This window comes from Macaca thibetana, chromosome 4 (assembly GCF_024542745.1).
Source record: "Macaca thibetana thibetana isolate TM-01 chromosome 4, ASM2454274v1, whole genome shotgun sequence".
NCBI classification, from domain to species: domain Eukaryota; kingdom Metazoa; phylum Chordata; class Mammalia; order Primates; family Cercopithecidae; genus Macaca; species Macaca thibetana.
The window spans coordinates 167,804,559-167,821,664 of NC_065581.1; the positions used below are offsets into that span (position 1 = coordinate 167,804,559).

At 44.4% G+C, this 17,106-nt stretch overlaps 1 protein-coding gene across 1 annotated transcript in view; it reads right to left on the reverse strand.

Annotated features, from left to right (window-relative positions):
* The window catches only part of WDR27 (WD repeat domain 27), a 256,015-nt gene that overhangs the window by 162,048 nt on the left and 76,861 nt on the right, over positions 1-17,106 (reverse strand). The window contains exon 22 of the mRNA XM_050787106.1: positions 4,215-4,312. Within this exon, the coding sequence (XP_050643063.1) occupies positions 4,215-4,312 (98 nt within the window). The remainder of the gene's footprint in view (positions 1-4,214; positions 4,313-17,106) is intronic.

Below are 17,106 nucleotides of genomic sequence, written 5' to 3' on the forward strand. Positions count from 1 at the left end.
TTATCTCCTTTGACACCAAGTCTCACATCCAGGCCACACTGATGTAAGAGTTGGGTTCCATGATTGTGGGCGGCTTTGTCCCTGTGGCTTTGTGGAGTATAACCTCCATCCAAGCTGCTTTCACAGGCTGGTGTTGAGTGTCTGCAGCTTTTCCATACTCATGGTGCGAGCTGTCGGTGGATCTATCATTCTGGGGTTTGGAGGATGGCAGCCCTCGTCTCACAGCTCCACTCGGCAGTGCCCCAGCAGGGACTCTGTGTGGCGGCTCTGACCCCACATTTCCCCTTTGCACTGGCCTAGCAGAGGTTCTCCAAGGGAGCCCCACCCTGCAGAAATCATCTGCCTGGGCGTCCAGGCGTTTCCACACATCTTCTGAAATCCAGGCAGAGGTTCCCAAACCCCAGTTCCTGACTTCTGTGTATCCGCAGGCTCAACACCACATGGAAGCCGCCAAGGATTGGGGCTTGCACCCCCTGATGCATGGCATGAGCTCTACGTTGGCCCCTTTCAGCCATGGCTGGAGCGGCTGGGACACAGGGCACCAAGTCCCTAGGCTGCACACAGCTCAGGGATCCTGGGCCAGACCCAGGAAACCACTTTTTCCTCTCAGACCTCTGGGTCTGTGATGGGAGGGGCTGCCATGAGGACCTCTGACACGTCCTGGAGACATTTTCCCATTGTCTTGGGGATTAACATTTGGCTCCTCATTACATATGCAAATTTCTGTAGCCAGCTTGAATTTCTCCTCAGAAAATGGGATTTCTGTTTTCTATTGCATTGTCAGGCTGCAAATTTTTCAAACTTTTATGCCGTTTCCCTTTTAAAACTGAATGCCTTTAACAGCACCCGAGTCACCTCTTAAACATTTTGCTGCTTAGAAATTTCTTCCACTAGATAACCTAAAACATCTCTCTCAAGTTCAAAGTTCCACAAATCTCTAGGGCAGGGGCAAAATGCCATCAGTCTCTTTCCTAAAACATAACAAAAGTCATCTTTGCTCCAGTTCCTAACAAGTCCCTCATCTCTATCTGAGTCCACCTCAGCCTGGACCTTATTGTCCATATCGCTATCAGCATTTTGGGCAAAGCCATTCAACAAGTCTCTAAGAAATTCCAAACTTTCCCACATTTCCCTGTCCTCTGAGCCCTCCAAACTGTTCCAGCTTCTGCCTGTTACCCAGTTCCAAAGTCGCTTCCACATTTTTGGGTATCTTCTCAGCAGTACCACACTCTACTGGTACCGATTTACTGTATTAGTCTGTTTTTGTGCTGCTGATAAAGACATACCCGAGACTGGGCAATTTACAAAAGAAAGAGGTTTAATTGGACTACAGTTCCATGTGGCTGGGGAAGCCTCACAATCATGGTGGAAGGCAAGGAGGGGCAAATCCCGTCTTACATGGATGGCAGCAGGCAAAGAGAGAATGAGGAAGACACAAAAGCAGAAACCCCTGACAAAACCATCAGATCTCATGAGACTTATTCACTACCACCAGAACAGTATGGGGGAAACTGCCCCCATGATTTAATTATCTCCCACTGGGTCCCTCCCACAACACGTGGGAATTACGGGAGCACAATTCTAGATGAGATCTGAGTGGGGACACAGCCAAACCATATCAACCAATGAGTGAAAAAAGAAAAAGTGGTATATAGACACCATGAAATACTACTACTCAGCCATAAAAAAGAACAAAAGAATGTCTTTTACAGCAGCTTGGGTGGAGCTGGAGGTCATTATTTTAAGTGAAGTAACTCAGAAATGAAAAACCTAATACCTTATGTTCTTACTTATACGTGAGAGCTAAGCGTGAGTACACAAAGGCATACAGAGTGGTATGATTGACTTTGGAGACTCACAAGGGGGAGGGTGGGAGGTGGGTGAGGAATAAAAAAATGACATATTAGGTACAATGTATAGACTCAGGTGGCAGGTGCACTAAAACCTTAGACTTCACTACTATACAATTCATTCATGTAACCAAAAGCCACTTGTACCCCAAAAGCTATTGAGATAAAAAAAAAATTTAAATAACATAAAAGATTAGAAAGGGTGCACCTGTATAGGGTCCTTGCCATGAATGGAGCTTGCAGGACTGGAAGTTGCTCCGAGCATGTCACTGAGCAAGAGGTGAGTGAATATGAAGGTCAAGGGCATGACCATAACTGCTATAGACACTGGACACTTAGGCTACACCAAATTTATTTTAAAATATTTTTATTTCCTCAGTAATAAATTAACATTAGTTTACTGTAACTTTTTTACTTTATAAACTGTTTTTTTTTTTTTTTTTTTTTTGAGACAGAGTCTCACTCTGTCAGCCAGGCTGTAGTGCAGTGGTGCAATTTTGGCTCACTGCAACCTCTGCCTCCCAGTTTCAAGTGATTCTACTGACTCATCCTCCTGGGTAGATGGGATTACAGGTGCACACCACCACACCTGGATAATTATTGTATTTTTAGTAGAGAGGGGTTTCACCATGTTGCCCAGGCTGGTCTCGAACTCCTGACCTCAGGTGATCCGCCTACCTCTGCCTCCCAAAGCTAATATCACTTAGCTTAAAACACATATGCATTGTACAGCTGTACAAAAATATTTTATTTCTTTATATTCTTATTCTACATGCTTTTTTCTATTTTGAACTTTCTTTACTTTTTAAACGTTTTTGTTAAAAACTAAGACATAAACACACACATTAGCCTAGGCCTGCATGGAGTTGGGATCATCAACATCACTGTCTTCCCCTCCACATCTTCTCCCACTGGAAGGTCTCCAGGGGCAGTGACATGCATGGAGCTGTCATCTCCCTGTGATAACAATGTTTTGGCCGGGTGCAGTGGCTCACACCTGTAATCCCAGCAATTTGGGAGGCGGGTGGATCACTTGAGGTCAGGAGTTCAAGACCAACCTAGCCAACATGGTGAAAACCCATCTCTACTAAAAATACAAAAATTAGCTGGGTATGATGGTGCATGCCTATGGTCCCAGCTACTTGGGAGGCTGAGGCACGAGAATGGCTTGAACCCGGGAGGCAGAGGTTGCAGTGAGCTGAGATTATGCCACTGCACTCCAACCTGGGTGACAGAGCAAGACTCCATCTCAAAAAAATCAAACAAACAAAAAATTAGCTGGGCATGGTGGCGTTTCGGCGTGTAAACCCAGCAGCTTAGGAGGCTTCGGCAAGACAATCCCTTGAGCTCGGGGGTGGGGTGCTGGGGCGGGGAGGTTGCAGTGAGCTGAGATCATGTAACACTGCACTCCAGCCTGGGTGACAGGAGTGACACTCTGTCTAATTAAAAAAAAAAAAGCAATGTCTTCTTCAGGACACCTCCTGCAGGACCTGCCTGAGACTGCTTTATAGTTAAATTTTTTTTATAAGTAGAAGGAATGCACTCTAAAATCATGACAAAAAGTAATAAAGCAAATACTAAACAAAAAGAATTTTTCAGCTCCATCATAATCTTATGCCACCAGCAATGTGATACAGTCAGTCATTGGTTAAGACGTCCTCACATGCAACATGATTGCTCATACAAATTCTCATCACGAATTTGAAATAATAATAGTCAACAAACCTGCCTATAAGTTTTACTACTGCATTCAAAAATAAACAACAAATATAGTTATATCAAGAATTCCTATCCAAAAAATTTTGTAAATATTTTGCTGATAAAACGAAGGTGCTTTCTAACTTTCATAAAATGCATTTTCAAAGTCTACCAAAGCATCTAAAACATACATGACGTGAAATGAGAAGTAATTTACTTAACGATAGTATATCTAAGGAAATGCCCTCCCACCTGTGACCTGAGGAGGTAGGAAAAGGAGAGTCAGGCACCACTGGCCCTGCGTTATGGGGGTGCTCGACGCCTCGTGGGTGGCACCCAAAGGAGATGGGAACACACTTGGGAGAGAGAGCAGTAATCACACCATATGGTAACTGTGGTTTAGGAGATTCCAATGTCTCCCTCAACATCGCTGACCCACAGGAAGGGCCTGGGATTACTCTCCTAAGCCACATATAGCAGAGAGACCAGCACCTAGTGCTTCACCCTTCCAAAGTCAGAGCTACCTTTTCTGTGCATAAATCAATCTTAGAATAATCAGTGTACACAGATTAACCACAACCTCATCACATTTGGAAAAGAAATCAGATTGAGCTTACATCTCTTGAGCTCCCCACCCCAGCAGTGCAGGGCGCAGGAGAGCCTTACCTCAGGGTTCTCAGGTCCCACAGTCTCATCCCATCGCCAATGGCCGTGGTCAGGAAGAGGTTATAAGCCTGAGGCTGTTGGGTTGTAAATGATGAACCCTATAATTGTAAGGGGAAAATCAAGATGTACTTTCAAAGGTTGAGTTAATAAGCGTTATGCTAATGATATCTCATAATAGCTGATTCTCAAGTAAGATATTAACACAGTTTTTTTCTTATTTGTAACAATTTCAGAATTGGACTCCAAAAACTTCTAAATAAAGTAGTTAATGAGGGTATATTTTGACCTAGAGAATTATTGATGTGTGTTCTCTTTATGTGTAATGCTGAGAGTTACAGAAGTACAAAATGGTCAAAGATCAAAAGACCAAGATAGTAACACACCAAAATTCATGTTCAGAGTATAGACCATAAGCCATATTCAATAAATCATCTGAAAGATGCCCCTCAACAAAGCACTTAAAGTTAAGGCGAGTTCTTTATCTGCCAATTATCAACCGCTAAACTACACTGAGCAGGCTCCTGTGATGACGATGTGGGTGAGCTCCCACAGGGACTCGAGTCCCGGCCCTGACTCTGACTCGCTCCTCTTTCCCTGTGCTGCTATCAGAAGCAATTCTCACTAAGTGGAACTGAACTCAACTCCATCTACAGAACCATTTGGCACAAAACATCACCTAAACACATTGTGATAAACAATGATTTCCATCCTCCTTCTAGGTCAAGAATATTAAAAATATTAAGACAAATTTCATGAAGGATAGATGTGCCTACAAGTCATCCTTCATTTGCAAACAGAAAATAAAGGCTTACTAAGTTCAGTAATAACAAACTAATAATAATTCAAGGCCAGGTGCAGTGGCTCACACCTGTAATCCCAGCACTTTGGGAGGCCAAGGCACGCAGATCATCTGAGGTCAGGAAAATTTGAGACTAGCCTGGCCAACATGGTGAAATCTGTCTCTATAAAAATACAAAAATTTAGCCAGGCATGGTGGTGTGTGCCTGTAATCCCAGCTACTTGGGAGACTGAGGCGGGGAAATCAACTTGGGAGGTGAAAGTTACAGTGAGCCAAGATTGCATCACTGCACTCCAGCCTGGGAGAGAGAGTGAGACTCCATCTCAAAAAAAAAAAAAAAAAAAAAGAAAAGAAACAAAGCTGTAATACGTATTTTAAAATAATAATTCACACTAATAATTGAGGAGGCATTCAACAGATATTTACAGATCATCTACTGAATGCTGGTGTTACATGTGGTACTTTCAGCATAAAAAGAAGAAAATGTAGGCTTAGTTTAATGAAAAGACAGAGAAGATAATGGCACTGACAACACCTGACAGCAGTTGCTAATATACATAGGCTAAAGAGTAAAAAACTGGGCCAGGCTCTGTGGCTCACACCTGTAATCCCAGTACATTGGGAGGCTGAGGTGGGCTGATCACGAGGTCAGGAGATCGAGACCATCCTGGCTAACACAGTGAAACCCCGTCTCTACTGAAAATACAAAAAAAATTAGCCGGGCATGGTGGCAGGTGCCTGTAGTCCCAGCGACTTGGGAGGCTGAGGCAAGAGAATGGCGTGAACAGAATAGAAACAATATGTAATGACCAAACCTTTCAAGAGAAAAGGTAAACTTTTAAAAAATGTGTTCAATCCAATAGAGGGTGAGGAAGAAGAAATAAAGAACCAAAGAAAATTCAGGATTAGTAGAAAGCAAAGAAATAAAAAATGTGAAAGAGGAAGCACAAAATGATACCAAATATATGAATAATCATAATTGCAAACAGACTAAACTCAACAAGGAAAAGAGAGATAATATTAGGCTGGATTTCATTATTATCATTATTGTTATTATTTCACTTTTATTTCAGGTTCAGGGGTACATGTGCAAGTTTGTTATTAGGTAAAGTTGTGGCACAGGGGTTTGTTGTACAGATTATGTCATCACCCAGATACTTAGCCTGGTACCAACAGCTATGTTTTCTGCTCCTCTCCCTCCTCCCATCCTCCACCCTCAAGTAGACCCCAGTGTCTGTTGTTCCCTTCTTTGTGTTCATGAGTTCTCATCATTTAGCTCAAAATAGCACAGTATTGATGATAAAGCCACATACCTATGACCATCTGATATTCAACAAAGCCGACAAAAACAAGCAATGGGGAAAGGGCTCCCTGTTCAATAAATGGTGCTGGGATAACTGGCTATACGTGCAGAAGGTTGAAACTGGACCCCTTCCTCACACCATATACAAAAATCAACTCAAGATGGATTACAGACTTAAATGTAAAACCCAAAACTATAAAAACCCTGGAAGACAACCTAGGCAATACCATTCTAGACACAGCAACTGGCAAAGATTTCATGACAAAGACACGAAAAGCAATTGCAACAAAAGCAAAAATTGACAAGTGGGATCTATATAAACTTTAGAGCTTCTGCACAGCAAAATAAAGTATCAACAGAGTAAACATACAACCTACAGAATGGGAGAAAATATGTGCAAACTATGCATCTAATAAAGATCTAATATCCAGCATCTATAAGGAACTTAGGCTGCATTTTAAGAAAAATTCTGAAAACCTAATTTAAAAAAAAAAGTTGAAAGTGAAAGGTGGGGCTCAACCAGCACATGAGAACTCTAAGGAGGCAAGATGATATAAGCACTAGAAAAAAAACAAACAACAACAACAACAAAAAAAAAACAGATAAAAGGTAAAGAAAGCCTCATTAGAAACAGTTTCTCCAAGAAAATGATAAAAGAAATAACTGCACATGAAAATATAAGAAGGATGAACTTAAATATCCCTAATAACATGCCCTTCAAATACACAAAGCAAAAGTCAACAGAATCACAAGAAGAAACTAGCTGGGCATGGTGGCATGGTGTAATCTCAACACTTTGGGAGGCCAAGGTGGGCAGATCACGAGGTCAAGAGATGGAGACCATCCTGGCCAATGTGGTGAAACTCTGTCTGTCTCTACTAAAAGTACAAAAATTAGCCGGGTGTGGTGGTGTGCGCCTGTAATCCCAGCTACTCAGGAGGCTGAGGCAGGAGAATCGCTTGAACCCAGGAGGCGGAGGTTGCAGTGAGCCAAGACCATGCCACTGTACTCCAGCCTGGTGACAGAGCAAGACTCCGTCTCAAAAAAAAAGAAGAAACTGACAAGATTACAACCATAATTATAGATTTTAACACATCTCTCAGTAATTTAAAAAATCAAGCAACAAGAAAATAGGAAGACCTGAACAATTTAAACACAATTAACAAGGGTGAGTCAATGAATATCCGGGCAAACGTACCAAATCGTCAGCAAAACCACATTTTTCTCACACACCTATGTAATATTAAAAACAAACCATAGAGTCCAGCTTCTCGATAGATAAAAAATCTCAAAGATACCAAGAAAATCCATACTATATATGGAGAGTTCATGCTCTGAACACAATGCTGTAAAATTAGAAACCAATAACAAAAAGGATGACCAAAAATTAACTCGTGGAAATCTAAAAGCATCCATCAAAAGCTTGGGTTGGAAAACATCATAATAAACATGAAGAAAATATTTAGTGCCAAGATAATAAAAATAGTGCATGCCCAAGCTGGTAAAGTGCAATGTCAGCATGAAAAATCAAGCAACAGGGAGACCACGTGTAAGAAGCTAGTAGAGGCTAGTGCTAGGCTTAACAATGCACAACATTGCTGAAGCAGCGTCCTTGTCTGGGATCAATACCCAGGGTTTGTTGCCTAGCACCAAGATTAAAGACACAGACACAAACCAGTAGCAAGTTTAGGAGTAAAGGTTTCATAGGCCAAATAAAAAGGAAGAGAGAGAGGTGTCCCAAAGGGAAAAGCCAGCCTGTGGTGGACTGTGCCAGATTTTACAGGCAGGCTTGAGGAGGCGGTGGCTGATATATGGAGGGCCCACAGATTGGTTCGATCAAGTGTGACTTTTACACGGTAGGCAGGGAAGGCTGGTTGTCCCACCCTAATCCTTTTTTTGAGACGGAGTGAAACTCTTGTTGTTCATGGCTGGAGCGCAATGGCATGATCTAAGCTCACTGCAACCTTCTCCTCCCCAGTTTAAGCAACTCTCCTGCCTCAGCCTCCCAAGTAGCTGGGATTACAGGGGCATGCCACCACGCCAGGCTAATTTTTGTATTTTTGGTAAAAACTGGGTTTCACCATGTTGGCCAGGCTGGTCTCAAACTCCTGACCTCAGGAGAATCGCCCACCTCGGCGTCCCAAAGTGCTGGGATTACAGGCATGAGCCACTGAGCCCAGCCGCCCCACCCTAATCTTATTAGGCAAATGGACTTTCTGCTTGGCCAGCACCATTTTGCCTGCGCCTTACTGTACACGTGGCTGGCAGAAAAGAGAAGATGGAGCCACCATTTTGAACATGTCTGTTCCCACGTAGCCTTTTCCTATTGGCACAACTGCGGGCATTCGCCTGTACAAGCTTCTGGCTTGTTTGTCTATGTCTGCAGCTCGGTTTTACAGCCTGTTCTCTGTTAGAAAAGAAAATGATTTGGGGCTGCTTTCATTGACAGGAAACCCTTAGGGAGGGTTCCCGTAACCTCATTATCTGCCTAAGTAATTTCTTCTTAACTCCTGTATCACTGCTTTGGAATGGGTACTAGGGAAAGACCCACACGAAATTCAGTAGCGGTCATCAGAGAAGAAGAAAAGGGAGGGATGTGCGTAGGGTTTTCTCTGTATCAATAATCATTTCATGTCTTTTGAAAAAATACAGCAAGATCTAAAACTAATAAAGCAAAATAATGTAAGTGACTATTCCTGAAATCTGGAATCATGTATAATAAAATTATTTCATTAAAAAAGCTGTTCAAACTTGAACACATTGTTTTTAAATTCAAATTAGCTGTCTAGTATTATGTATTTACATCACAAAATAGTACATATTTTATTCAGAGGCAGGCAAAGAGTAAGTATCCTGTCAAGTTTTAAAAATATATAAAGTATCTACACCTGCTATGACTTTAAGGATATCAATAAATCATAAAACACTTATGTATTTTCATTTTTTAAATGAGCCATTTAATAATATAACACATAAAATAGGAAAATATGATCATCACTTTTTGATGTATTTGGCACTCTTAATACAATACTATAATGAATTTAAAATTCCATTTGTCCAACAGGATTAAGATAACTATAGGAGTAATTTCTCAGACCATTTTAATGGTAGTGCACTAGGATGACTGCAAAAAAAATAAAAAACCCATTATTGATGTATGACTAATATGGCTGAGCTGGTTACTAAGCTTAGAAGAAATTAGAAATGCCCTATTTTATATTTTACTGGAAATACAGCATTTGGGCCAATGATAATTTCTGCTTCTCCTGTATTTGGACTTGCAGGATGACAGTTCGTGAGTGGCAGCCCCCACATGGCTGTGGTTAGTTTGATGTACATTGTGCAACTGAACAAAAATGTAAGACAAGTTTCTTAAAAAAAGCTATTAAAACATAGTGTAAACCTCTGTAACCTTATACTCTTTCCCTTTCATTCCATCAGATACCATTCAGATAGTTATTTTCAGGAAGTAAAACCTCTAATTTTCCCATAAAAAACCTCAGAACTATTTTTCTTAATATAACACCTCTCATCCAAGAGTACACCACAATGATTCACAAAATATTACAATCCTTACTGAAAGACCACATAGATTTGAGAAGATTCAGGCTACTGTATAGTCACTGCTCAAGCTGTGACAAAATGTAGACATTTTAAGCAGTTTCCTAAAGCAAAGACACTAAACCTCTTAACAAAAAGCTAAGATTTTAAAAGAGAGGGACTCTCTTTGAATTGGGAAATTAGACGGACACTATGTCATTCCAGGAACAAAGCGAGGCACATCTACACAACTATGGTTCTTCACAAGGCCAATTTGTAAAAACAGTTTTCACCACAGCACTTGGAATGAAATATCCCATGTGCCTTGACAGAAAGAGTAAAACTGTGTAAAATATTGAAAGAAATTTATTCTGGGCCAAGTACGAGTGACCATGGCCCATGACACAGCCCCCAGGAGATCCTCAGAACATGTGGCCAAGGTGGTTGGACGCAGCTTGGTTTCATACATTTTAGGGAGCCATGAGACATTAATCAAACACATTTCAGAAATACGTTGGTTTCCCAACTGGGAAAGGCAGGAAAAATCAAAGTGGGGGCTTCCAGGCTCTAGGTAAAAGTAAACATTTTCTGGTTGACAATTGGTTGAGTTTGTCTTAAGACCTGGGTTCAATAGAAAGGAAATGTTTGGGTTAAGATACAAGATTGTGGAGACCAAGGTTCTTTTGAATCTTATAGTGGCTGCCCTTAGAGACAATAAGTGACAAATGTTTCCTATTCAGACCTTTAAAAGGTGCTAGACTCTTAATCTCTTTAGGATTGGGAGGGCCTGGAAGAAAGCAGTCTAGCTATGTGAACAGAGATTCTTCCCAGATGCACATTTTCCCCCACAAAGCACAGATTTGCAGGGCCATTTCAAGATATGGCAAAGACACGTTTTGGAGTAAGATATTTTGATTTTCTTCCTTGTCTTGTTATGCCAGAGTCAGGTTGGAAAGTCAGTCATGATATATAGGGTTAAATAAAATCCATCTGATGAGAATTGATGGTTTGTAGAGCACGACTCCCCAGACCCCTTAATCAGAGCTTAGTCCTCACCCTTTTAGGACACAGCTTACCTGCAGGGATGCTGTCTCAGGCAGCCAGTTTGTCCAGATGTCCATCAGGAATGGGACAAGAAAATGAATCTTGGGACCCGGAAATCACTAAGCCAAGGGAAAAGTCAAGCTGAGAACTGCCTCAGGGAAACCTGCCTCCCATTCTATTCCTAAATAAGATAGCTACAAAGATAAGAAGCTACAGACCTCCCTCACAATTTGCCCACCAGGAAATTCCTTGTGGGTAAAGGACAGACAGAACTCAGACATCCCTCTGAGGCTTCCCTGAGACAAATGCAGATCTGATTGCTTCCCCTCCCCTACTGTTTATGTAAAAATGATGATTCACTGAGCCAGACTAAATTGTGTATTCAGTGGAAGGCTGATCAGGGACTCAAAATAATGTAACCTTTTGCCTCTTATCTACTCACGACCTGGAAGCCCTGGCCTCAAATCCCACTTTACCTGACTGAACCAAGGTACATGTTACACATATTGATTGATGTCTCATGTCTCCCTAAAATGTATAAAACCAAGCAGTGCCCCGACCAGCATCGTCAGGACCTCCTGATGCTATGTCCTGGGTGCATCCTTATCCTTGGTGAAATAAACTTTCTGAACTGACTGAAACCTTATATATTTTGAGTTAACAAGAGCCTCGAGGTCCACTGCTCCACTGGTTTCACTACACAGCCCACCTCCTGCACTCTGCTCCTCCAGACATAGACCTGGTGCCCTTCCCTGTGTCATGAACCTGCTGCTCCAGTTACCCGGTCAGCACAGAGCACCCGACCTTGTGTAATACACTTGTTCCTTTGTAAGAAAATACATTCCTCCAGCACAAGGACTTGCCCTCTCTTCATTCATCTAACTCTTCATTCACGGGACACTGCCGAGCGCACAGTAGCAGCTAATAGATATTTTAAATGTACTAATTAATAGCACTTTAATGAATACTATAATTAAAAGCACATATACATATGCATACACATTCATGCACACATATACATATGTACACCCATGCATGCTCGCATATACATATACACACATGCACGCACATACATACCCATATATGCATTCATGCATATACACAATGTATGCACGCATATACATTTGCACACACGTGCACTCACCATTATACATACGCATACAAATGCACGTATGCATATACATATGCACACACGTGCATTCACGCATACACACACGTACGCACGCATATAAATACCCACAGACGCATATACATACACACATGCATGCGTGCATATACATACCACGCACGCATTAACGCATATACATATGCACACATGCACGCCCGCATATACTCACACGCATTCACGCATATACATCCGCACACATGCATGCACGCATATACATCCGCACACATGCATTCATGCATATACACATGCACACATGCACGCATGCATATACATACCCACACACATTCACGCATACACATACACATGCACACACACATACATACCCACACACGCATTCACACATATACATACACATGCATGCACGCATATACCCACACACATTCATGCATATACATATGCACACACATGCATTCACGCATATACATACACATATTCACACATATACATACACGCACACATATATACATACGCACACACATGCACACATGCATATGCATACCCACACATGCATTCATGTATATACATACACACATATTCACACATATACATACACACACATGCACATATATATACATACACACACATGCATTCACGCATATACACACACAGGTATTCACATACATACATATGCACACACACAGGCATTCACACACAGGAACATACACATGAACATACATACACATCATGAAAGGAAAATAAATCTCCAGGCCCCCACATCATAAGCTAAAGGGAAAAGTCAAGCTGGGAACTGCTTAGGGCCAACCTGCCTCCCATCCTATTCAAAGTCACCCCTCTGCTCACTGAGAGAAATGCATATCTGATTGTCTCCTTTGCAGAGGCTCATCAGAAACTCAAAAGAATGTAACCATTTGTCCCTTATCTGCCCAGGACCTGGAGGTCCCCTCCCTGATTTGTGTCTTCCCGCCTTTGCTTCGAGTTGTCCCACCTTTCCAGACGAAGCGATGTTCATCTCATGTATGTCGATTGATGTCTCATGTCTCCCTAGAATGTATAAAACCAAACTGGGCTCCAACCACCTCAGGCACATGTCATCACGGCGCCCGTTCTCAACCTGCGCAAAATAAACTTTCTAAATTAACTGAGACCTGCCTCAGATGTTTGGGGTTCACACACACGCACATACAAACCAAATTCAAGGTGGGAGGAAATGAGCCGTGATACATTTAACTGTTATTAGGAACAGGTATTGAATTAAGAGTTCAGCCCAAAGCCAGGCTGTTAACACTTTACTCTTTGTGGCCATTTCACTGAATGTTTATAGAAAAAAGAGAACCACTTGGAAAACAATATGAATAAAACAATCTCCACAAAGAGAGGAAGAAATGACTGAAAACAAAGTTTAACATAAAATCTATTATTCATTATTTTTACCAGAGCTATAAAAACAGGAAATTTTTTAAAGAAGTAACATTTTTACCATGTCCCTCCTCAAGAGAGCACTGCAGGGTTCTGACACGGGAGAAATATCCCGATGAAACAGCCATTGCAAAATTATAACTGAGACAGTGAAAGAAACCTAGCCTAACCAACTCTGTCTTGCTTCTAACCTCCAAGCTGTCCTTTTCATTCCTGGGCTGAGGCCAAACTAACTTTAGGAGAAACTTAAGTTTATGGTTCAACTTTGAAACAAAGATGGTAACAACCCTTTCCCAAAACAAAGCCCCTTCTTGCCTGGGGACTAGACTGCCTTTGTAAGACCTACAAATCAGCTCAAAGACTAGAAAGTATGGTTTAGGAGTAACGTAGCTGGAGGCTACAAGACTCTGACCGCTCCCCTCCCCACCACCCAAAATTGCTCCTGGGGATAACATCACTATTGTAAACGCTAAGATCAGTGCTTCCGATATTCTGCAGACCCTGCACTGCAGGGATCAGCTGGTACCCCACCCCATCAATAAACTGGTTCAGCTGCTCCTGCGGCCCTCACCCAGGAACTGACTCAGCACAAGAGGACAGCTTCGACTCCTGATGATCTCACCTCTGACCTTACCAATCAGAACTCGGGATTCACTGACCCCACCCGCCCACCAAATTATCCTAAAAAACTCCCATCCCCAGATTCTTGGGGAGACTGATTGGAGTACTGATAAAACTCCATGTCCCACACAGCCGGCTCTGTGTGAAGTACCCTTTCTCTATTTCAATTCCCCTGTCTTGATCAACTGGCTCTATCTAGGCAGCAGACAAGGTGAACCGTTGGGCAGTTACCCCAGTGGCTCGGCTGTGGCACTCAGCCGGTGACGGCATCACTCACAGGGCCCGCAGGCTCCATGCAGAAGTCACAGCCTGCACACCCACTCACATGCGGAGACAGTGAGGGTCCAGCCGGGGTGCCAGAGAGAACCATGCTGGGGGAGGATCAACAACCCACATCTGGGATGAATTATTCTGAATCACTTCGAAGAAAAACTGGTCATTTACTTATTTTAATTGACCCATAATAACTGCACATATTTTGGGGGTACAGCGTGGTGTTTTGATACACACACACGTGTGAGGCCCCAATCGTGGGATTCAGCACATTGAAAACTCCTCCCAATGGCTACTCAGTGCCAACCTCGGCCTGGGTTTCCTCACACTGGCTGAGGGCATGCTTCTCTAGGTCATCGTAAATGAGCCTATGAGTGCCACAGCCTGAGCAAAAAGAAAGTAAACACAAACAGCAAAAACAGCAAACAGGCACCCACCCACAAGGTGTGGTGAGCACCAGACACAGAGGATCGCGGACAAGGGGCCCTGGAGACACCACGTGCAGCATGTGGCCTCAGGTGTGAGGCATCAGGTGTGTGGCATCAGGTGTGCAGCGTCAGGCATGTGGCATCAGGTGTGCGGCATCAGGCGTGTGGCGTCAGGTGTGCAGTGTCAGGTATGTGGCATCAGATGTGTGGCATCACGTGTGCAGTGTCAGGCGTGTGGCGTCAGGTGTGCGGCGTCAGGCATGTGGCGTCAGGTCTGCTGCATCAGGTGTGCAGTGTCAGGTGTGTGGCGTCAGGTGTGCGGCGTGTGGCGTCAGGTGCGCAGTGTCAGGTGTGTGGCGTCAGGTGTGCAGTGTCAGGTATGTGGCATCAGATGTGTGGCGTCACGTGTGCAGTGTCAGGTGTGTGGCGTCAGGTGTGCGGCGTCAGGTCTGCTGCATCAGGTGTGCAGAGTCAGGTGTACGGCGTCAGGTGTGCGGCGTGTGGCATCAGGTGTGCAGTGTCAGGTGTGTGGCGTCAGGTGTGCGACGTCAGGTGTGTGGCGTCAGGTGTGCGGCGTGTGGCGTCAGGTGTGCAGTGTCAGGTGTGTGGCGTCAGGTGTGCGGCGTCAGGTGTACAGCGTCAGGTGTGCGGCGTGTGGCGTCAGGTGTGCAGCGTCAGGTGTGTGGCGTCAGGTGTGCGGCGTGTGGCGTCAGGTGTGCGGCATCAGGTGTGTGGTGTGTGGCGTCACGTGTGCAGTGTCAGGTGTGTGGCGTCAGGTGTGCGGCGTCAGGTGTGCGGCGTGTGGCGTCAGGTGTGCGGCGTCAGGTGTGTGGCATCAGGTGTGCGGCGTCAGGTGTGCGGCGTGTGGCATCAGGTGTGCAGTGTCAGGTGTGTGGCGTCAGGTGTGCGACGTCAGGTGTGCGGCGTGTGGCGTCAGGTGTGCGGCATCAGGTGTGTGGTGTGTGGCGTCACGTGTGCAGTGTCAGGTGTGCGGCGTCAGGTGTGTGGTGTGTGGCGTCAGGTGCGCTCTGGATCTGAGGACAAAGAACACCCACAAGAACCTTCCAGATGTGCAAAAGGAGATTTGAAGCTCACCACAGTGCAGCCCCTCACGCGCCTCTCTCAAGCTCGAGGGACTTAGCGAATGAAACGCTCGGGTCCACTCAGAACTCCTTAGGCAGCCGGAGGGAGGCTGGGCTGTGCCCTGGCGCCATCCCCCATCCCCCTCAGCCCAGCCAGGGACATACAGGACCTAAATTGAAAATGGCCACCGACCATTTCCAGGGAGCCAGGTGACCTGCCAAGTTCTCTAATAACTAAAGAAAACTTCACTAATTTGATTAGAAATAAAAAGGATAAAGTAACCAATTTAATTAACTAACTTTCCCATGAGAGTCTGACAACCACCAAGAAGAGAGCTCAGCCGACCGTCAACTACAGAGCCCTGGCTGTGGCCTGTGACGGATGCCTGACCCACTACACATGTGAGCCACGGCCATGCAACCTCATGGGATGAAAAACTCGAGACGTGTGTCCATGCAGCCCCAGGTAGATGGCATGAGGCCAGGAACACGAGTTCCACCGAGTCAGAGCACGGGGAGTACAAGAGCAGCCGTCCCACATCCTGGCTGGGCGGCCAACGGCAGCAGCCTTCACCCTCAGGGCCCGGCCCATCCACCGAGGGGACCTGTCACCAGGTAACGGGGCAGGGACCGTCCTTACGGAGGGTGAGCATGGGGTTCTCATTCAGACGCAACTCGTGACTGCCGCGGGCCTCGGGGAGGAGATCTGCCTGAGCAGAGACCGCCACAAGTCCACGCCTGCTTCCTTGTCCTTCCTTCCCGGGGGGACTGACTTTAGAGGCCCTGATGGTTCAGCCTAGAGTTAGCAGGAGACCCTACAAGCAGGGGGCCCAGAGCCTGTCGACAACTGAAGGCTGAACACACAGGCTGTAGAGCCAATTCATAGAATTTCCACAAAAAAGAAACTCATTCTGACTTTTAACATGTAATGAGACCAGTGGAATATTAATACATAAATAAGGATGGTCTCGGTTAGCTCACTGAAGTTTTCTTGTCCCTGACACAGTGGAGCAGCGGGTTTGGAAACACTTGCCCAAGAGCAGGGTGAAGTGTGGGGTTCACGCCCTTTCAGTGGCTCCAGAACAACGAGGCCGTCAGGCCGGGATGACTTTCCCGCTGCCGTGTCTAGTGGTTTACCGGAAATACCGAAACAGCACTTACCAGTCTAAAGTTTATTTAGTAATAATAGTTTTAAAGGGTTTTTTGAGTCAAGAATGTAGGAAAATAAAAAGCCATCTGATGCTCCAATGAGTAAGT